General features: G+C 45.9%; 1 protein-coding gene and 1 long non-coding RNA gene across 2 annotated transcripts in view; one reads left to right on the forward strand and one right to left on the reverse strand.

The window, feature by feature from the left end:
* LOC132240056 (uncharacterized) overlaps positions 1-23,608 on the forward strand; it is a 397,852-nt gene that overhangs the window by 113,302 nt on the left and 260,942 nt on the right. The window lies entirely within an intron of this gene.
* Positions 17,752-23,608, reverse strand: part of DSG4 (desmoglein 4) — a 37,554-nt gene continuing 31,697 nt past the window's right edge. Inside the window, exons 15-16 of the mRNA XM_059707482.1 lie at positions 22,280-22,482; positions 17,752-19,703 (exon numbers count right to left, since the gene is read on the reverse strand). Of these exons, the coding sequence (XP_059563465.1) occupies positions 18,933-19,703; positions 22,280-22,482 (974 nt within the window). The 3' untranslated portion in view covers positions 17,752-18,932. The remainder of the gene's footprint in view (positions 19,704-22,279; positions 22,483-23,608) is intronic.

Below are 23,608 nucleotides of genomic sequence, written 5' to 3' on the forward strand. Positions count from 1 at the left end.
AAAGTTACATTTAAAATACTGCATTCCCTTAATGTTCCATTAAAAATGAGACCCACAGCAAGAGTACACAAAGTATAATGCTTCTAAGAGAATTCTGATTTATAACTTTAAAATATTAGCAAGGAAGCAAGTTTTGACTGAAGTACTGAACAGCCTATTCCTATAGCACAGCCTGAAGAGATGCGTGCACATCCGTGGTGATCACCACAACGTGAACGTGAACACATCCACACACACCCCTCGCATGAGCAAGTCCTGAGGTCCATGTCTGAGATGGCCAACAACTCCATGTCCCAGATGCCTCTTTTCTAACAGTTACAACACAAAGATATTTCCAGATTGGTTAATTCACTAGTAATTGTTTTAATTTAAATCTCAACCGTCCACTCCACCCATGGGAAGAAATATGCGGAATGCTTCACCTGCTGCTCAAGCCGCATGCCGGGGCGTGGCTGCCCATGGACGTGTACCTCTGCTCCCTGCTGTGCTCAGAGAGCCTTAGGAAGACGGACTCTGAAATCCCCAGGGACATTGGGAATGGCCTCTAAGGCTCTCAGGGAAGCCTGCCGTGGAGAGCGCTGCCTTCGGCGTGGGAAGGAAAGGGGGCCCTTTCAAGACAATAAGCTGCGGCCGCCATTCAGTGTCCCTCAGGGCGGGTCCATTTCTCTACCAGACCCATGTGTTCCTGGCTTTTTACCCGGCGAGGATCAGACGCGAATGCTTTCATGACTAGTAAGTTCCCGGCAAGTTTGGCAAACCAGTAAAACCTGCACGGCGTAGTGGACTGGGCATGTGATGATTGATGTCCTGACTAGGAGCTACAAAACCTCTTGAAAAGATTACTTAGAGGAAACAGACATTTCAAGTGAATTTTCTCTGCTGTTTTCAGGGCAGAGTACCTTTCACGTCAGGTGGATCTGTTTTGTGTTCACATAGTTAGGGAAGCACTGAGCTTTCAGCTCAAACACAGGGACATGTTTTTTTCTGCTGTTTGGACGTGTCTGATTGGCCTTCCTTTGACTAAACACCATTATTCTATCCTTGTCATTGAGAAGAGACTCAGAATCCACCACGTCCTGGATGGGTAATGAACCCAGCGTGTGAGCAGATGTTCCTTAGCCCACGGAAGGGTTTCTGTGTTGTTCCACATGAACTTTTTTGAACGTTATTTCCACTTCCTTTCCTTCCTTGAAGCGTCTGAAGGTTCCTATGTGTGTATGGAACCTAAGGTTTCCCCGAGCACAGTCTGTGCAGTGTGAGCTGTGGTCTCTGACCCAGGCTGGCTCAGCTCCAGCTCACTCGGCTGATTTCTGGAAGGCTCCGCCTCAGGAGAGGTGACAGGGAGGGAGGCGGCCTCTCCCGCCCTTGTTAGCTCAGCAGCCCGTGAATCAGTGCGGGTCCCTTTCTGCTGCGTGAGACCCGGGCCGGTTTTACGGATGTGCGCGCCTGTTGCTTGACTTGTGCAACGCCGGGACTTAATGCTAATCTCCAGCTCTCCCTGTGAAGTGAGGTTGGCCGGTTCTCAGGACACCTTATTGCTTACACTCCAAGGTGATGCAATTGGTATTCATTTGGGTTGGTCAGCCTGCGTTTATAGGAAGTGCTTAGGAAATGCATCTCCAGTTACTCCAAATTTCACCACATTGAGGGTTTTCTGTTCTGGGGGGCTACATTTTGATAATTTATCTTTTCAGAGGAAATTATTTCTGTCTTCCAGTGTTTTTTAATTTAACATCACACATTTGCACATAGCATTTTCTTAAAGAAATTTTAAGGTAGAGTTTTATAGAAAAATTCTGTAACTTTTCTTTGCCCTAGTAATAGAAATCTAGAAAGTAAAATGAGAAACATAGTCTAGTCACAGTCTTGGTTAAAAACTGTAAAATATTTGGAAGTAGCTAACTCAAAAATGTATAACATAATATTGATGAAGGACATAATACAAGAGGTAAGAAAACAGAAAGATGCTATATCCCTGGGTGAGAACACTTTCTATTCTAGAACGTCAGTTCCTCAGAGAAAAATCTAATGCAGGTCTCAGGCTTGACCCATAGTCTCTGTGAGGGATTGAAGTGGAGGAGGATAAAAGCCTTGAAGTCTACATGGAAGGAAAAATGTCCTCAACAGCTCATTAAAGAAGGACTACGAAGAGTACTGAAGGGGTCTTCTCTTACCAGGCAGCAGACTTCACTATAATCCTGTGATTATTCAAAAAGCAACTGCGAGATGTACTGTTCTTCCGGCCTCATGCTTCTATGAGAGGGGGATGCGGCTGTAGTGAGGCTGACTTCATTCCCATCCCTCCTGTGCGCCTGCTTATGGGTGGAGGACAAAGCAGCTGACTGGTGAGTTTGGGGGCAGGAATGGTACATCCTGGGTTTAGCCCACTGCCCTCCCACCCCTGGCCCCTTCTCACCCGGTCCACTGCTTGGTTCTCAGTGGCTACCTGTTAAGTAAGGACGTGGATGGATGAATCATTGGATGAGGGGTGTAGAGATGAAGAGAATTGAATTCTAATTCTTAGCTGGGCCCCAGATTGAGCAGGGAAGTTAAGTAAAAGCTAGGAGCGAGAGGTGGGGCAGAGGACCTGTTAGGGGCACTGATGACATATAGAGGGGCTCCCTTGAGGCACACAGAGCCTCAGTCTCATTGAACAGCTGTCAGAATTTCCGGCATGAAGGGAACAGATATTTATTGAGTGCCCTCGATGTACTTAATTGGGGTGTTAAGCATTTTCTTGACATCATTTATTTAATTATTTAATTACCCCTAACACTCTGCAAGGAAGGTGTTATTCACCCCATTTTGCAGACAAGACAACGCAGGCCCAGCAGTTCCGTCCAGTCCACCATATTGGTCAGTGGCGCAGCTGGGATTTGAACAGGTCTGTCTGCCTTTAACGTTTATGTTCTTCCCACAGCCCTATTGGCTCCCTCAGGGGGGACGTGACCACACGAGGGAGACTTCCCTAACTTGTCAGGGAGTCTGCAAGGCGCCTGTTCATAGCCCGAAAGCAGAGCAGTTTTCTGTGCCATTGCTTTGGTTTTAAAAAAAATTATGGTTTTTTTTGGAATTTCAAAGAGTTACAGATTTTGGTGTCTATCAGAAAAGGATGCGGGTCACAGAAGTTGGAAAGTGCTGTATTTGCTTATTTTATCTTCACTTTCTTCATAGTTTTTTTTTTAAAAATAAAATCATTTTATTATGGCAGCAATAAATGTGCAGCATAGGAACTTAGAAAATACAAACAAGCAAAATGGAAAAGAAAGTCACCGAATTCTGACCACCCAGAGATCACTTCCAGTAACCTGTAAGTAGTACAAGTCTTGTCCGGAAAGTGAGGTGAACTACGCTTTCCTTCAGGGTGTTTGGGAGAATTAAATAATCCAATAAGTGGTGTGGAGGAAATGCTTAGCAGAGCATTTAAATACATGGAAGGTAAATATTGGTTCTCTTTCCTGCTTGAAATTTCTTCCATTTACTTTCTTATTCACCTGTGTGTGCCTTTTTGTTTTAGCCAAAATGAGAGTCTGCTATTCTTGCTTTTTAGTCACTTGCTTTTTTTATGTGAGTGGATCTATATTTTTCCATGTCAGTTAACATTTATCTTCTCAGATACTCAGTTCATATTAAAATTTCCTCAAATAAGACAATAAGTAAGTAAATAAATAAATAAATAAAGGCTTTTAAAGCTGATTTGTCCTGTCCAAATTAGCATCTAATTCAGGACCACAATTACACCTTAAATTTATTTTACTCTAACATTGTTTTTATTTTTAAAAATTAAAAAAAAAATGACACCAATTTGTTGCAGAGACTGAGCCAGTTGTCTTATAGAGGTCGCCCTTCAGACGGGTCTTGTCTAACTTGTGTCTAACGTGCCCCTCTCTCCTTGTGTTTCTAACCCCTTCTACTTTCCTTATTACAGCTAAAGGTTTTCAGGTTCAAATCAAGCATCTTTGTCCGGGATGCAGCCTGTGCACTTCATTTTGCATCTCACCGGAAAACAGAAGGGTATCTGGGTGACCCACTTGCCACTTGGTGGTCTATTTGTTTGATATTCAGGTTATGCTGATTAATACTCAGGTTATGCAGACATCAAGGAAGATTCTAGTGATCTGCAGTAATGATCTTTTTAGCCTGTGAGACAAGTTCCAAAATATTTAAACAGTTGATGCCGACGGTTGCAGAAATACATTACGTATTAAACAGATAATATCCTTCATTGATAATATCCTTCGTCAAAAGACAAAGCGATTTGTGCAGCTGCCATGAGTCCTGCCCAATTGGTCACAGAATGTCAGAACCAGAGGACAGAACCAGAACCGAAAGCAGGTCAGGCCCTTCCTGCCCTCCATCAAGTTTAACTCCACAAGCCCAGCAGCACGGAGGCACTGAGACTCCTGTGAAGTGCAGATCTGGGCCTGGGTCAGATCCCTGCAGTGTCTCCTCAGCTCCTGTAGGGTAAACTTCGAGATTTTAACGTGGACACGTCGGTTTCTATGATTTGGTCCAAAGACGTCTAAGTCTCACGGCCCACCATTCCCCGGCATGCGCCTTATGCTTTTTATGCCTGTGTCACACCAGACTGCAGACTGCTGGGGTTCCCCGCCCACCATCACCCCTACCACCCGCTAGCATCCCTGCCCACTCTTTGCCAGCTGCTTCCTTAGCACTAAGCGGAGGAGTCATCTCCTCCAGGTGCCATCTCTGATCTTCCAGACTAGCCGGTGCCCATACAGGACCTGGGGAGAGCGTTCTTAGAGATCATCCTGAAATGTTTGCTGAACAGCTGACCCCTGTTTCAAGTGCACCTCCCCCCCCGCCCCCCGCAAGGTGTGGACTTTGTTATTCCTCTGGAGCACCAGTGCCCGGCCTGTTCATATCAGACACTCAATAAGCATTCGTGGAAATCAACTCAGTGGGTTGAAGTCTGAGCTGGGAGTCATGCCTCTGCAGCCTGGCCTGGAGAGGAGGTTTGGGGGTCCTGGGGGAAAGTCTATGATTAGGGGCAGCGACCCCAGGTCAGACTCTAGGAAGCGGGCAAGCAGCCGTGTCTGAAAGGCTCTCGTTATGTTAACAATCAGAGATCCAAGTCAGGCAGAGGGCGAAGCAGTCAGGATAAAGGTCAAGGGTTAGGTGTTTAGAATTCTCATGAGAAAAAAACAACAAAAACGAGAAAGAAGTACGATTAGGAACCATCCCTCAAAAATCAGAACAGGTATCTAGTAGGTTCCCCCAGTTCCAAACCAGGACCCGACTGTCTATCCTAGACCCGACTCGTCTGCCCTTTGTCATGCAGCTTCCTGGTGAGATCAAGAAGGCGGGCTCCTGAGGGGCTAGTGGGCCCAGCACAGCCGCCTGAGCACCTCTGGGCCATCTCCCTTCCGTCTGTCTGGCTGGATGCTGCCCGCTCTCTCCATTCCTGTTCCCACTCCCTCCTCTCCTTCCTGCTGCTTCAGGGGTTTCCCCCTCCCTGCCCACCTATTCTGTTTTTACTTTCTACTTTTCTTTTCTTTTTTCCTCTTTCTTTCTCACTATCTCTGGGCAGAATGTAGACCTGATGTTTGTATTAATCTCTCTATCAGGAAATTTCATATTTTGAATTTTCACTAGAAAGCATAAATGTTTCTCCCACACTATTTTTACTCTTAATAGAAGGCCCCAAATTGCCTGATACTCATTTGGACTTTTTAAAAATATTTTTTAAAATTAATTTTGGAGAGGAAGGGAGACAGAGAGAGAGAAACATTGAGGAGAGAGAAACGTCCATCAGCTGCCTCCCACACGCCCCCTACGGGGGATGGAGCCTGCAATCAGGGCGTGTGCCCTGACCCGGAATGAACCTGTGACCTTTTGGTGCTCGGGAGGACGCTCAACCAACTGAGCCACACTGGCAGGGTATACTCATTTAGATTTAATTAAAACCTCTCTGCCAGAGTTTGAAGAAAAGCAAGCTACTGTGTGTGGGGGGGCAGGCGGGGGGAGTGGGTGCACTGACCCTGACACCCCCCCCACCCCCACCCCACCCGCCCATCAAGAAGAGCAGCAGGGGAAGGGGTGGGGCAACACAAAACCTCCAGGCATTCGCGGGGGGTGGGGGGGCCTTTCAGAAGAGTTGTCCCTCAGGGGACAGTGTCCTCCCAAAAGCTTTATTCCAACGTTCCCAGGTGACCATAAAGCATCCCGGCATTACATGCCTGGAATTTTACTCACAAGGAGGATGCTCCAAACTGGTTTCTTGAACCTGGGATGCCTGGAATGCCTCCGATCACTCCCATTGTAGGAAGGATTTAGCATCTAACAGGGATGATCTGGTTAAGCAGGATCCTGCAGGGAGAGCTGGGCAATGTCATGCCTGGAGACCATATATTGTCCCCAAAACTCACATTTTGAAAATAATAACCATGAAACACAGAGAAGTAAGGGACTCACCTCCGACTGCCTAGCTCACAGTGATGGGGCTTAGGCGAGAATCCCACCCCTAGTGTCCCAGGTGGGATGACAAATCGCCACTGAGCAGGAACCATGGACACATGTCTCAACATCTAGAAAGAACAATCTATTTCATGCTCCAGAAATTAAAGATCAAAGCAAAGAGAGTCAGAGTGGGGCTTGCGGGGTTCAATTTAAGTGACGATATGATGCACCGACAACCCACGGCCTTGTCTCCATGTTGAACGGTCTTTCCTTAGTAACGATTCTGACAGCCCCTGGTAGATGAGGGTCACAGGTACTCATTCTGACAAATTCCTCGGCAGTCCTCAGGGATTTGATAACTTCCTTATTTTCCCAGTGCTTCCCAGGAAGAGGAATTCTGTATAAAAATTCTACCTCACGCCTACCTGCATATGATGGGAATGCCAGGAAAGGCACTGGGTGCCTTCCACATGCACAGCTGTTCTCTGCTCCAGCAGGCACAGTCCCCTGTCTGTCTGGCTAGCTTCCTCATTCCTGGCACTCATACTCCTCCTATTTCTCCTTCAACTTATTCAGAAAAGTCAAGCATTTGAGAGGCCAACGAAACTTAAGATGATCTATCTAGTCTAGTTGTGTTCAAACATGGTCAAAAATATAGTTTATCACCAACCAGTACACACATGCACAGACATATACTTTTATTATGTACTAGGGGCCCGGTGCATGAAATTCGTGCACTGGGTGTGTGTGGGGGGAGTGTCCCTCAGCCCAGCCTGCCCCCTCTTACATACTGGGAGCCCTCAGGCGTTGACCCCCATCACCCTCCAATCCCAGGATCGGCCCCTTGCCCAGGCCTGACGCCTCTGACAGAGGCGTCAGGCCTGGGCAGAGGACCCTCATTTCCCCCCATCACTGGTTCTGCCCCCAGCCCAGGCCTGATGCCTCTGGCCCAGGCATCAGGCCTGGGCAGGGGACCCCCAGACCCCTCCGATTGCTGGCTCTGCCCCTTGCCCAGGCCTGATGCTTCGGCCAGAGGCGTAGACCCCCATCACCCTCCGATCGCCTGATCGGCCCCTTGCCCAGGCCTGACGCCTCTGCCAGAGGTGTCAGGCTTGGACAGGGGGCCCCCATCTCCCCCCGATCACTGGCTCTGACCCCCGCCCAGGCCTGATGCCTCTGACCCAGGCTTCAGGCCTGGGCAAGGGGACCCTCATATCCCCCCAATCCCCGGCTCCGCCCCCCACCCAGGCCTGATGCCTCGGCCAGAGGAGTTGATCCTCATCACCCTCCGATCACCAATCACCGGATCGGCCCCTTGACCAGGCCTGAGGCCTCTGGCACAGGTGTTAGGCCTGGGCAGGGGACCCCCAGCTCCCCGCGGTTGCAGGCTCCACCCCTGCCCAGGCCTAACGCCTCTGGCCAAGGCGTCCGGCCCGGGCAGCAGGGACCCGCAGTGGCAGCAGGGGTGGCCGCGATCGCACGGGCTCCACCCCTGCCCCTGCAGGACACCTCTGGCCTAGGCGTCCGGCTCGGGCAGCGGGGACCCGCAGCTGCAGTGGCCCCGCGATTAGGGGCTCCGCTTTAGGCCCAGGCAAGGGACCCCTAGCTCCCGGGACTGCCAGCTTTGACCGTGCCCAGCTCCCATCGCTGGCTCCACCCCTACTTCCTGCTATCACTGGCCAGGGCGGAAAGGGCGCCTGATTCTCCAATCATGGCTGGGGGGCAGGGCAAAGGCGGCCCTGGGGCCGCCTTTGCCCTGCCCCCCAGCTCTTAGCTCCCCCCTGGGTTTCTGATCACTGTCAGTGGCAGGGGGCTTCTTCCTGCTTTCCCTTTCGCCTCCCTGCATTGTGCCTACATATGCAAATTAACCGCCATCTTGTTGGCAGTTAACTGCCAATCTCAGTTGGCAGTTAATTTGCATATGGCCCTGATTAGCCAATGAAAAGGGTAGCGTCGTACGCCAATTACCATTTTTCTCTTTTATTAGTGTAGATGATTTCATTCCATCAAAAACGTTCATCTAGGTAGACATTCTAAATTGACTTTATGATCCATTATTGGGGGGTGTAGTTCACTGTGTGAAAAACACAAATTTAATCCAACTCTCTAATTTTACAAAAAAAGGTGAGCAGATTTAAGTAACTTATCCAAGAACTGGACCCAAATATGAATAGAATTCTCACTCTAGTTATGCAGAGTGGTGAGCCTCGGTAGGTAGAAGTTGAGGCATCTAATTATTTTTTCCTCCTGATAGATTATTAATATCTCTTTATCATGTCTCCTTTAGAAAGACAGATTCTGTCATAATCTACAGACAGTAGAGGAGATAATTTTGATAACGTTAAGAAGTGATTGAGAAGGATAATTTAGTCAGCTGGTATTTATTCCTCAGGCACTTATTAGGTGTCTAAGATGTTCCAAGCACTCTTTGGGCCTAGAGATACAAAGATGAGTGAGATATGGTAGAATCTTGGATCAGGGTGTGTCCATAAGCATGGAAAGAGAGGAGCTAATTTATCCCTGCTGTGAAGGATTTTACATACCTAACTGGTCAAGTGAAATTGACAAATATTTAATGAATGCCTAAAATGGTGACTATTTTTGGAAATTCAACTTAGTCTAACAAGATGAGTATGGAAGGGGGCAATAGGTGGACGATTCTAAGTTAAGACGGAGAGGGATGGTGATAATACCCATCAGTAATTATGCATCTGCCCTGGCAACCCAGGAGGCATGCTTACTGCTAGCTATGCACACAGCCCCATGAATCACCAATGGCTCCAAGTTGCAAAAGTGATTATGAAGCATTTCTTATTTTGGCCAGATCTTCTGGCGGACGGTGTGATGGACGCTTTCTCTTTTAAGCCTTCACTGCCAGCCAGCCTATCGTGGGGCCCGGTGGTTTCAGCCCCAGCCCTTTCCTGTTAAGCCGCATGCTTTTCCGTCTTTGCTGAGGTGCCTGACAAGCACTTTGCCAAAACATGCAATGAACGGAACACACCCCGATCTTCAGAGGAAGGACACCCCTTTTTTTTTTTTAACTTTTTTTTTTTTTTTTTTTTAAGTATTACAAAGGGTATTACATATGTATCCATTTTATCCCCCCGCCCTAGACAGGAAGGACACCCTTTTCGATTCCCTGGGAGCCCTACTCCTAAGCCAGTGGGATTTGCTGTGGTCTCCTCCCGGTCCCCTCCTCTGGCTCTGTGGGGAGGAGACAGCAGGAGGGAGGAATCTGGGAGGAGGCTGCTGCCCCCTTGACCTGCCGGCTTTTCCTTTCTGAGGGAGCCTGTGGTGCAGGGCAGAAAGGATCTGCTGACTTGGAGAGAGAGGGGGAGAGTGCAGAGCTGGAGCGGATGGAGGGCAGGTGTCAGGTTCCCTCCTGGGCCAGAGAACTGTTCCCTCTTTCAGGTCCTACACTTGCTTCCTCTCCACAGAAAACAAGGCTCTCCGCTGAAAGCCTGCAGATTGAGGCAGGAAGAAAGGCGCTAACTACTTAGACTAGTGGATTACCAGGATGGCTAAAGGACATCGCCCCCCCCCCCCCCATTTCTTCAGATACCCAGTTAGTTTTCACTGATGCATCTGATGCAGTTGGGAGGGTGAAAGGTGTGAGGTTCCAGTTAGCTTTTGGTAGTGCTGGCCGTGTGATGTGTGCTACAGATTTCAGTCATCGGGCAGCATCTGGACTCCTCCCTGCTGAGAGCTATGTGCTGTGTGAACAGACATCACCCAGCAGGAAGAATGAGTGACTTGTTAGCTTGTGATATTGTTTGGGGAGTTTGCACCCCACCTTACAATTGTTATGAAAGTGATTACTATATAAGCCAAATGTCCCCTCCCGTGTCTAGCTCTTCCATCCTCTCTGTTCAAGGGTTAAAACAAATCATTTTATCATAGTTTTTCATCGTCACTTGTCACAGTAACTTCTCTCCTGCCAACATGTCAGTGCGGGTGAAAGAGAGGAAATTAATTCCCTAAGTTAAGGGAGGCGGGTGAGGGGTGGAAACATTGGTTTGAAACTATGGAAATGGAGAATAACAGGGAACAGGCAGGTACTTGCTGTCCACAGATTGTGAAAGATTAGTCATAGTTTAATGTATTCTGGACAGTGGAAAATAGCAATTTTTTGAAATCAAGAAGAAAGATAATAAGTGCCATCTAAGGATGGGACCTGCCATTATCAAGTCAGATCATGTCCTCTTTGCTGGGGAGACCCCCCTCCTCCCCCTCCCCCCCTCCTCCCTCCCCTCCCCCCCCCCCTGTAAAGCACATATTTAATCTATAAGGATATTTCTTGGTGGGTGGTTGACCCAGTTTTGTCGACCAGCCTATAGTGGTGCCTGGGAGATGCCAGTGTGGCCTGCTGGTTAGATCTTCTCCTGCCTTTTTGGGGAAGAAACTTTTTCAGTGTTCAAATTGTTGGATGATAATTTGGTTCTTTCTTAGAAAATTATAGCCCATAATTTTGGTTCTAGGATTATACTATACATAGATCAGGGCTGAACCACATTATAGATAGCAGAGCCTGTATTGAATTCAGAAGAAAAAATGAGTATGTTTTATGTCCATGAAAAATAACCTGAGACAAATTGTCTTGATAGCTGAGGGTATCTATCTAAATATTTGTTTTCAATCCTGGCATCCTTACAAACAAATATGTTTCATAATGCTGTATCAAATCTATTGGATTCACAGATTCAATCTCAGCTGGGAGGGAAACTGGAACTCCAAAAATTTTAAAACCATATTATATCTGTGAGAATTGCACTTGGGAGTGTGAGGTCTTTTCACTGATGTTGGGACCATCTTGTCAACAATGTGTCATAACACACAGATTCTTAAACATGTGCAAAGCCTTGGACCCCGCAGTTTCAGTTCCGATGGAAATAAGGCGAAGCACCTGCAAAGCTCCGCGTCACTATTTACACCATCAGTGTCCATCCCTGGGCTGAACTAGCCCTGAAGATACTTTCACAAAGTGTGTTAAATAGAAAAGGTGGGCACAAACCTTTATACATAATAGTCTCAGCTTTTAAGTGACATGTAACGAATAAGAGCCCAGAGAAAGGGTGTAGTGACAGCTGCGAATCTGGGTTTCCTAGGTGCGGTGTGTTGGCTGCAGGGTAAGCAGCGGCAGCGTTGGGTGAGAGGAAAACCAGCATGATGTTGGCAGCGGTCCTCTCTGGGTAACGGTGCATGATTTCCACTTCCTTTTCATTTTCTTACATTTTCTAAATTCTCCACAATAAGTACATTAGTGTGCTTTTTAAAAATTCTCACCCAAGGATATTTTCCCATTGATTATTTTAGAGTGGAAGAGAGAGAAAAACATGGATTGGTTGCCTCTTGCACGTGCCCTGACCAGGGCCCCGGCCGGGGAGGAGCCTGCAACTGACATACATGCCCTGGACTGGAATCAAACCCGGGACCCTTCAGTTCACAGGCTGGCACTCTATCCACTGAGCCAAACCGGCTAGGGCAGTACACGTTAGTTTTTTTACTAGGAAATGATCAATGCTGGCTGCACTAACAAAAAGTAGCTTAGAATCTTAACACTGACTTGTTTAAAATGTTTGTTTTTATTCCTTATAAATGTAGGAAGTCTGTTATTCTTGACGTAAAAGGCTGGGTCTTCGTCTGCATGTGCTCCTTCCGATGATCGTCCTCCAGGGAGAGTCCCACTGCTTCAGAGCTTTTACTGAGCTTGGTGCTTTTAGGCGACAGTGACATCTTCGGCCTAACTGGTTGCCCTCGTCGATCCTCGGCGCCATTGCTGCCGCAATGACAATGCGAGTGTGTGCCATGGCCATTAGTCAGTCAGCTGTCCCAGGGATGATGACGTACGTGTACACGAAACTCCAGCCGTTCCCTCGCTGCTGTGGTTCATTGAAACAGCTTCCTCCCTGGTCTCCTTCCCAGCAGCCTCTGCTCCTCCTACAGGCACCAGAACAGCTTCCCAGGTGAGGCCCAGTTCACAGTTCCCCTGTGAGTGTCTCGCTGGCTCTCAGGCTCAAATAAAGACTCCTTAGCCGGTCCTATGTATGCAGGCCTCCGACTTCTTGTCTATGCAACCATCTTCTCTCATTCTCCACCTTGCCAACTACGACAGTTTTCAAAATCCCACCTCTGTCCGTGTTCCCTGTTTCCCTCCTCCTCTCCCGTGCCGTCCCGTTGGCCTGGAATGCCCTTCCGTTTCTTCATCTGCCTATTTGCTGTGTCCCACCCTTGGCCAAAGGTCGTTTCTTCTGAGCAGCCTTTTCCAGCTCCACGCGGCTGGGCCCTTCTCTTCTCCCACAGCCGCTCACCCGGTCCCTGGTGAGCACGTGTCATCCTGTGTTTTAACGCTTCTTCCTGCCTCTGCTGTGCGAGCTTGGTGGCCAGGACCCTGGTTCACCTCTCTCCTCCGAGCACTTAGCTCACGAGTAGCCGGTGAAACGCTCAAAAGCTGCTTAAAGCAGGAATGCGCTTCGGAACTAGGCACAGTAGAGCCCATGTCATTTTTTCCTAACTGCTTCTTCTATGAAGGAAGATCAAAAGGTGGACCAAGGAAGATGTTCGAAAAGTAATTAGCATAATGCCTGGCACAGAATAACACATATTTGTGTTTTGTTTTTTAAAGCCTTCTCTCTTTACAACCTCATCTAGTTTTTATGTTCCCCACACCTGGTGGCGAATGCCTCGCTGATACCAAAGTCCCCACCCGGTTAGTGCCTCCCTGTTAAACACACAGAGAACACTTCTCAGTCAACCAACATTTGTGCTGATCACATGTGCACGCCGTGACTTTTGTACTCACACCTCACCATCACTCACCGCACCGTTCACCTCCTCCCGGTAGGTGTGCACTCAGCTTGTTTCTTACCTTGAGCTCAGTCATCTGCTAATCACAGAGAAACTATGACTTTCTAACCCAAGGGTGGTCCTCTTTGTAGAAAATGGTTTTCAGTGCTTAGAGTTGGCCTGTTCTGTCAATAGCAATAACAGGGAGTCCTCAGCTTTCCTTCAATGCGCTTTATCTGCGTTGCCTTTCTCATGCACAGCGCAGCCTACCTGGGAGTGAGAGCACAGGCCCGTCGTGCGCACACATGACACCTGCTGGCCAGTCAGTGCCAGACAGTCGCCACCTTTACCTGCCACAAAGAACTTGTTTGTGTAACGATTGGACTGGTTTTGTTTCCTTCCCCTTATTATTTTTAACAAGATAGGACACCCCCCAAGTTCGGGTTTATTAACTTTCTTAACAATCCACAAAGGCAAGGGTTTACTGGCAAACCCTCGCTAGCAATTCTTTCTCAGTGTGAACTGTTTCTTCAGATTCACTGTTATTTCAAATAAGCTGAAACAGAATTTAAAGGTGTTTTAGCAAATCACTTTTTATCTGTATTTGATATTTAGTACATGTTTATTGTAACAATCATTTACACATTTTAACATTCAAGAAAAAAGTAAAAAGAAATTATACCATATTTAGTGGCAGTAAGTGGTGCTTTCTGGGAATGTTTTTTTTTTTTAATGTAACATGTAAGTGTAATGTTTAAGGTTCATTTATTTGATTTTTATGGTTGTTTTGAGAAATATATTATGATGAAGAGTAAAGATCTTTTATCTTATTACTGGAAACTCTAGCTTGCCCCCTGCTGTATGATATGTTTATTACGGAACTTAAATAAGAAATTGAAGAAATGGTTTTGAAAAGGAAATTTAAAAACACCTATCAAACAACCATTAGCTATAATGTAAGGTAATCATATTATCAGCAGTCTCTCTCAAATTTCCAGAAATTTTAACTTTCTTTCAAAGCATTTTTCTGCATAAAATCACTTTCTCTGTAACATTTTAGAATTTATTTTATTTATTATTTAGAATTTACTTTTTTTTGAAAGGAATGTAAAGTTGTTTTCAGTGATTTTATTTTATTATTCTTTTTGCAAAAGGTAAATTTCTCCTGAAATGTCACTGTCTTCATGAGTTATGCACTTGCATTTTTTTTTTTTTTTTTTTTTTTTTTTGCTAAGTGTGGCATTTACACAAGCTTCTCCGAGATCATTCAAAGGACTGCTTTAAATGCAGAATTAAAGAGTGCGCCTGGCTGGTGTGGCTCAGTGGTTGAGCATTGACCAATGAACCAGGAAGTCACGGCTCGATTCCCAGTCAGGGCACATGCCCAGGTTGTGGGCTCGATCCCCAGTGGGGAGTGTGCAGAAAGCAGCTGATCAATGATTCTCTCTCACCATTAATATTTCAGTCTCTCTCTTCTCCCTTCCTCTCTGAAATCAATAAAAAGTACAAAATTAGAGTGCATGCTCTGTGCTAGACATTCTCTTTCACTGGAGATACAGATCTTTATCTCAGGTGCTCACAGACTGTCAGGCTCAGGTGCTGATAGTGGAGTGAGCAGGCAGATGGGTCGTGGAGGACATGCCAGGGGATGCTCCCAGGAAGTGGCAGAGCTTGAGGGAGCGCTGAAGGAGGAGGAGGAAGAAGTGAGTAGATGAGAGGAGAGCAGAGGGTTCCAGATGAAGGAGGCAGGGCGGGGCAGGGGACGGAGCTATGAGAAAGCATGCCCTGCTCCAGAAACCGCAGAGTCCATACGCCTCACCTCAAGTAATAAAAGAGGTCAAGGGCAGTCACTGTGCAAATACCTCCCATGCAGAATGAGCGATTGGAGTCATGTTGGACAAGACAGCACAGACCTGCTCACCTCAGTGGAGACTTAGAGGCTCTCCCAGGCTTTCGGCCAGCGAGCCACCTTCTTTTAAGGAGCTCCTGCCTGCCATGCTCGGTTCTCTGCCTTAGTGACCCAGCGTGGAGGTTACTCTGTGTCTGATGACAACAGCACAGCAGCTATTGTGAGGACCACCGAGGGCTGCCCGGGGGGTCCTGTGAAATGGGACCAGCCGTTCACCAGCACAGAAATGTCGCTGGGTCCTCATTCCCTACTGAGCTAAAGCCACACCCCTCACGGGAGTCGAGATCCTCTGCCATCTGCCTCTCACATGTCCTCCATCATTAAATTTTCAAGAATGTGGTAAGAATACGATTTTTGGAGTTAGGCTATCTCGGGTGTGAATTTTAACTCTGCTATTCAAGCTCTGACATAAAAACAACAGTTTCCCTCAGCGTTAGTGTCTTCATCTATGACATTGGGGGCATACCACAAGTGTTTTTCAGAATTCAATAGGATAATATGTCTTGGATAATTAGTATAGTAAGCATCATCTAAAATGACTGACTATGTAATAATTTTATAATTCTTCACTTGTTTCAGGCATTTAAAATATATACCTTTAATCTTAAAAATATTTAATTTGAATACTTAATGTTCTCTGGATGTATCCTGTGGTTTTGGTTTTTATACCTTTTAGAATCACTGTCAGATAGAATTCTACTTGGCCTAGCTCAGATTTCACCGTGTTCAAAAGCCTTCCTCAGTTCCCTTAATTGAAATGATTATTCTTTCATTATTGTGACGGAAATTGGTGCCTCTGATACAGAACAGTATTACATCCAATGGGAAAAGACATTCTATAATTTACATTCAATTGATTTGTTAGTTTATAGTGAGCACTTACAAATAACATAACAGTTATATTGAGAAATTCTATTATGGTCAGATAAGTGAATTATTCTGAATTTAAATTTATGAATGAATCCATTTTCCTCTATTATATATGTAATGCTAAAGATGATATTCACCTAGAACACAGTGGGGAAATTTTTTCTGAATGTGTGGTTGTGCACCAAAGAGAAAACAAAACACTTTTTCTTATCACAGGTTTTATTGAAGAAACATATAAAACATCATTACATTAGTAATACATTGCAGACAGGAAGATCTAATCAAAAAGGAATTTTTGAAAATTTTTTTTTATGAAACAAGTTTATAAATTCTCTGCTTCCTATAGTCTTTCTTTCCCTTCACCTGATAGAACTTTTCTAAGACAACCCATTTATTCATTTAACAATGCTATCCCCTCAAATAAACATGCAGGGCGGGAGATATGACCTGAACTACCTTCTGTTATACTTATTTGTTACATCTCCTTTCCTGGCTTCTGGATTTATTTTTAAGCTCTAACGTGAGTGCTGTGTCACCTTTACCTCTTAGGTAAATCAGTAACGTAACTGAAGCACTGGGCGGGAAGTCCTGCTTGCTGGGGATGACGTTTTTAAAATACTGATTTCCGAGGCGTGAGTCCCATATGAGCCATGCTGACGACCTGGGAGTGATGGAGGCTCCTCCTCACTGAGGGCATGGAGAGAACATGAAATGGCTCTGGTCTTGCTTCCAGGGATCGCGCGGAGGGAGGCGGCCACCGTCAGAGGTAGATTGCCTCTGCGAGCTCCTTACATCTTTGCGTAAGAGAGCAGAGCAGACGGAGAAGAGAAAGCCCACAGAAAAACTCTCTCGCCCTTCTCACAAGTGGTTTTACCTAATTTGAAAATTTTAATCTGTCAGTACTATTTTATTCATAATTTTTCACATCTAATACTATTTTTAGTTTTAATTCCATTGTCACCTTCCATTTAATTCTTTACTAATTGTTTCACAATGTTTAGAATGACTGGCCTAATAGAATAAAAATTTCAAAAAAATAGGTCAGCATATGGCATGGGCCTGAACGCGTACAGGTGCTACTGAGTGTTAGGGTGGCCGTGACGCCGTGCTCTCTGGCTGTGTGTGGATTTCGCCTAACCATGGAGTAACAGAATGTGGCGGAATCTCGGTGTGAAGCCTAAAGTAAGGAGTGGCTGGGATGACGGGCAATACATGCAATTTGGAACTGATTGGAAAACATGTAAATCACCTGGCATTGCACTGTTTTAGCCGTTCTACACTTTAACCACAAAACCGTTTTTATTTTCTCGAGGGAGACTTTTTCCTCCAACTAGACAATAGCAAAGACCATGCAACAGGCCAGATGAGGTCCTCTCCATGTCGGATGCGGTTCTAGTATTAAAGTTCTAGTATTACATAGCACACTGGTCAGGGCACCCGAGCGAGGGGTTCAAGTTTGGTAACCACAACTGCTGGTTGTGATCACTTAATGTCTCCAGTTCTAGATTCCTTTTCTGTAAAATGAGAGAATTGGGCAAGAGTATATGTGAGATGCCCCAGATTTTACAATAGTTTTATTTATAAAGGAAGAAGCACCAAAATTATTTTCTTCCAAAGGAAAAGTCCCTGAAAATAAGTCTATTTCATTTACACGATCTTACGAGTCATAGTATAGCTACTACTATATAGTTTACATATTTTACAGAACTAAATAAAACAGTCTCACTAGAGTTCCTTTTCTCAAGCAGCTTTGAGCGCACTAACAATAAGCAACCTGTACATGTGTTTCCACTGCACTCCCCCAGTAGAAGGAGCAGTGTTTAAAGGAAAAACAGCTTGGTAATGGTCTAAATACTAATTATTTTTGGTGGGAACTCAGACGTGTATCTTCAGAGTTTTATTCTAAGTCTTGATATGAATTAGAAGTATTACGAAGACAGAAATCATGCCTGTCTTCTTCCCTATGTATTCACAGAGCCAAGATCAGCACTCAGCATAGAGCAGCTTTTCAGTTGCTGAATACACACACTTACAGAGGTGCTTCTGGAGATGATCTGGTTACCAAATAAAAACTCTATGGCTCAGGTCAATGATACTTATTAAACCATAATCCGTATGTTCTTCTGACATAAGTAGTGAGAGCAGGGAAAAAATTCTCTGTAATGGGGAAAAACTCTACTACTCTACTGCTTCCCCAAGAACTATTTATACTGTGGTGTTTTCGTATTTTGTTTTGCTATTCTAATTGCTATTTACAATTAATGATACAAATCAATAAAGTGCAACAAAAATTAATCCATATTGATTTATGTATATATGTATAGATATATAGGTGCATATATATTGCTAGTCCACTTTCAGTGATGCATTTAGCTGGAAAACTCTTTCCCTGTATTATATTAAGCATGCCCTAAATATTTCATATCTTGAGAAACCATTTGAAGAGACAAATGATTTTATTTTTCTATTGCTAAATGCCTCATCTTCCTTTTCAGTTTCCTTTCAGAAATGTATACTTTGTTCACTTTTTCAATTAAAATATTTAATAGAGATAATTCTCTAAAGACACAAATGTCTGGTGAATGCAGACAGGACTCCTTTGCCACCTACAAGGGCAAGGGCATCTGGGTTTACACGACCAGATGCACAGGCCCGAAGACCTCTAAGGTTCGCCTATGAGTTATGTGCTCTTTATTAGACAGTATCAAAGGACGTAACACATTTCTTCAAGTGTTTTTGGCATCTTATTGAAAGTCAGAAATAATTTAAAAAGGCTCATCTAAAGTTCTCAGCCATATTTATCCCCAAAAAAGATGTAATCAAAGAATGCCATCACATTTTAAAAATTTGAGTATTTGCTGACTAGTAAAATGTTAAATAGAGTACATTATACATCCTTGATGGATATGTTGGTGATTCCACGAGGCAAGGAATACTGACCATAAAGCGCTTACTGTTGGGAGTAATGTATGTTACTGTACCGTGTTACTCTATGTCGAGATGTCATTGGGGATGTGGAACCAATGGTTCGGCTTATGTGAATGTCCGGAGGACTCACCATTTGTGTCACTTGAATTTCTGGCCCTACTAAAATACTGCCACTCATCACAGGTCCCATGCAACCATCAGTCATGCTACCACTCCTCATGTCAGGCACGCCAGGACTAGACACTACTCTCTCTGTGTAGATGACATTTTGCGCGTTGGCTAACTCAGCTGGTACGCAAAGATTCCCTTGAACATCATAGACAGGTGTCATTACCGTTTCCGTTACTACAACATTGGGTGCAAGCTGGGGATCGAAAACGATTGTGGTCGGCTGCATACACTGATCGGTAGTCGTGTAGGTCTCAGTCACTACAATATCCCCGTGGATCATGGGTTCAGGCATTGCCATTTCTGCTTGGAATTCAGCCTCTGAGAGAGTCATTCCTGAAGATTCATTCACAAAGTAATTAGGCCCGAGCAAAGGGAGATCCGTACTGATAGGTATACAGGCTTGGTGTGAGGGAAATGGTTCAATTTCCGTGTCTAAGCAGATTTCAGCAAGAGTTCTAAACTTGGGATCTAAAGTTTCCATGTAGTCTTCATCCAGGTCATCCACAATCCAACTGCAGCAGCCGATCGAGCCCACAGGCGACCCGACCCCCTCGTGGTCATAAATGAGCAAGCAGTCGTTTGCTGGTCGACCTTCATCTTCATCTGCATAGACATATGCTTTCTGAAATTAGAAGAAAAATGGAAAGTTAAAAGTTTCCTTTCCCTTTAAATGATCAGCGCCTTAGAGGCATCTGATTTAAGAAGATTTTATGGAATGAACCTAGGAAAACCCTGATTCTTTGCTGTCTTTCTAAATAATTGGCATTGTTGAAGGAGATCACTGTGCATTAATGGTGCATGGATTTAGAATAAATGTGTATTTATCTTATTCAAACGCTGACAAGTGATCATTTCTACATTTTATTCAGAGTATGAATCAAAGACAGTGTATTAACCATTTGGATTTGTAGTCTTTGTTTCTGAGATGGTCAAAAAATAATAAAACATATCAAGTTACATTCAAAATATTATTTAAGGAGATATATTTGATCAACTTAGAATAAAAGCAAGGATAAAGATGTAAATATCTCTAAGCTTCAGAGACTTGATCAGGATGTCAATGGAGTTTTATGGTCTGAGTGGAAAGACCTGGGGTCTCTCTGGAGTTAGGCTAACAGGTGAGGACACAAGGAGGTAACCTGTTGTGATCATCAAACTGTTTTTAATGACAGGCCCTGTAAGTGAAATCCTAGGGAGGATCCATGGAAGTGGAACTTCTCTGTTTGAAGGGGGTGGGGTGGGAGCAGAGACCTGCCATTCTCTTCCCCTTTCTCTCACCTGCCATGGCCCTTGGTGGGTCCCATGGAATGCTATAGGGCCTGCCTAGCACCAGCTGAATCACCTGATATAATCTGACCCCTTCTTTATTTTATTTATTTAAATGTTTTTATTGATTTTTAGATAGAGAGGAAGGGAGAGGGAAAGAGAGAAGAAACATCAGTGATGAGAGAGAATCATTGATTGGGTGCCTCCTGCACACGTCTCACAGGGGCTGGAGCCTGCAACCCGGGCATGTGCCCCGCAACACAGACATGTGCCCTGACCTGGAATTGAATCAGTGACCTCTTAGTTCCTGGGTTGATGCTTAACCACTGAGCCACACCGGCCAGGCTCCCCTCTTTGTTTTATAAATAAGGATACTGAAGGCCCAGAGAGTGGCAGTGGCACTGGCATGCCCCACACCCAAGTAACTGTGCACTACAACTTTAAATCCAGCTAGCCTTTTATACCATGTCATGCTGCTTTCCCTCTGGTCTGCACCAGCATCCAAATGCTACCGCTAGGAATGGCTGATTTTAGGTCTTGAAGTCAATTATTCATGAGGTCGGCATTACCTTAAAACTCTGCGGGTTAATATTTAAAAGGCAGGTGGGTGAGAGGAGCATCCTCTGGCATGGGGCACGCGTCAGCTGCCCGGTGGCTGGTGCTGATGTAACAGTGACAGCAAAGAGGCCTGGGCTTTGCTCCTCAGAGGCTGAGGTGGTGGGGGTGGGGTGGGGCTGGTGGGGGGGGGAGGGGGGAGGGGAGGGGCTGTGTCTCACGCCCTCTGAAATCTAGGGCCACTTGTAAGTATAGAGCTGAAATGTTTGGGGGAGGACGACCTCAGTGCTCATAGAGAAAGGAGAATGCATTTAGTTTTCCTTTGTCCTGTAAAGCTCCGACTGTAACCATAGGAACACATGCCCAGGGCAGTTTGACATTCATGGTAAAGCTCCTCTGATATTAATGAGATTCCTAGGAGTGATTTGTTAAACATCACTTCTGTGACACATGCAGTTTGCTCCCATTTGTGGAATGCACTCTGTAGTACCGATCACACATTGAAATAATCTATACTATTCATGGGCAGTCTGCCATCATATTTGTAACCGCCAATTTTAAGGTACAGCTTACATGACAACAGCACCCTTTCAATGTTTTGTGATGAGCAGTGGTGCAATTGGTGTGTTACCCTATGGGGAGTGAAACAGGCTGGGTGAAATATGAGGTAAAAGGGAAGGCTCAATAGGTGAAGTAAACATGCTAAGTAGCGATTCACAGGAGGGTGTATTTACTCTGTGTGCTGCCCGCTGGGCCATCCAGTGCATGAGGGGGTTTCCCTTTGGAAGCTCACAGCCCCTGTTCCTTCTCTGAGTGAGGACACTGGTGGGTGGGGCCCTGGTCAGAGAAGAGGAGCCCCGGGTTCTAGGCCCTGACCTGGCGCCAAGTTCTGGGGCTGCTCTTCTTGAGTGACCACCCCTTTCCTTCCCCAATCCTGGCTCTCACTTTATTTTTCTCCCTTCTGCGGGAACCACCTGCCGAGCAGGAAGGATGCCATCAAGTGAGGACACAAATACATAGATCTTTTTCTTAGTCAGGATCTTGCTGCTGTGTGGTTGCTAGGGGCAACAAAGTGGGAAAACTGCGAGGAAACAGAAAAGTGGAAAGAAGGACGAGGAGAATGAGGAGAGATGCCAGCCTTTCTCGTGGTAGTAAATGTGTTATGTCAGTCATGTGAAATACTTACCCACACAGCCTCTCTGTCTGATGCTGGAGGGGTGAGGTGAAGACCTGCACCCACTGCCGGTTGCTGTGGTTCAGCCTCAGCCTGCTTCCTGGGTGATGGGTGTGTGTGTGTGTGGGGGGGGTGAGGGGGCATGGGGGTGTGTGAGGGGGTGCGGAGTGTGTGTGTGGGGTGGGGTGGGGGAGATGGATTACCTCGGAGAAGTAGCTGTCCAGGAAAGCCAGGTTCAGGCCCATGTCTGCCTGCTCCCTCTGGGGGCCCAGCATGGAGCCCCTCCTCCTCAGGGTGCCCCCGGCCCCGGCGGCCAGGCCGGTGGTCCCCAGCCCGGTGTTCAGCTCCATGCCCGACACGCCCCCTTCCACCGTCCCGCCGGCCGCGTACGTGTTCGTGTAGATGTCTGTGGGGAGAAGGAGTTCAGTGCTGGAGTTGTCTGCGTTGTGTGTCCAAGGAAACCACTGAGGGCTGTCTGCGGGGCACCCCGACCCCCCACAACCAGGTGAGGCGCTCTTGGCACCTCAGCCACCCCTCCAGGCTGGTGGAGACCAGGGCGGAGGGAGCAGCTGCCCGATGGGCTCTCACTGTGCACGCACTTGGCCCCTAGACTGAAAGTGTGACCAGCCGGGGAGGGAGGCCCCTGGGCCCGCACCAGTCAGTGCCGTCAGTGCTGCCTCTGGCAAGCTCCCCGCCAGCCCAAGGTTTGCGCCCTCTCCAGAACCTTCCAAAGCAGGGCAGCGATGTGTTTGCAGGAAGGAGCTTACAGTCTCGGTTCACCCTGGTGCTGGGGGAGAGCTGGCTCTCCCAGGAGCGTTCATTCTCCCCAGCCTCTGACTTGGGACACTGAGGAACTATCTCTGAGAAATCTGGGGGCTGGGAGAGGTCCGGGGGTTGGGAGAGGTCTGGGCAGCCTCTCTGCTTGTTGGTCCTGCCCAATGGCTGTGTGTTTGCAGGAGTCTTGTGTGTGCGTGGGCCTGGTGAGTGAGGAGAGTACAAGACTCACGAGGCAAATGCATGTGTGAATTTAAGAAAAGTCCTTCAGTGTATTATTTAAAGAACATATTTGCTGACTTTTTCTTTCTTTCTTTTTTTAACAGTCTCTTATAAATAATGGCTACAGTATCACTTACTCTGTACTAGGCATTATTTGAATATATACTTCATGATACACACATATACGCATATTCATATATCACATATATGTCATACACATATAGTATATTCTATACATAATGTACAGGGTGACCCCTCAAAATATATACACACTTTAAGAGCTGACAACTCAATTTTGAAAATGAAATGTATTTTAATGAACACTGCCTTTATAATTATACACGTTTGGGAACACCCCATGTGTGTGACATATACACATAAACATATGTGTGTGTGTGTGTATCTCTGTGTGTATATATGTGTGTGTGTGTATGTGTGTGTGTGTGTGTATATATATATATACACATATATGTGTGTGTATCTAATCTAATAATAGACAAACATGGTAATTGACCATACCTTCGCTACGCTTCCCA

This window comes from Myotis daubentonii, chromosome 8 (assembly GCF_963259705.1).
Source record: "Myotis daubentonii chromosome 8, mMyoDau2.1, whole genome shotgun sequence".
NCBI classification, from domain to species: Eukaryota; Metazoa; Chordata; class Mammalia; order Chiroptera; family Vespertilionidae; genus Myotis; species Myotis daubentonii.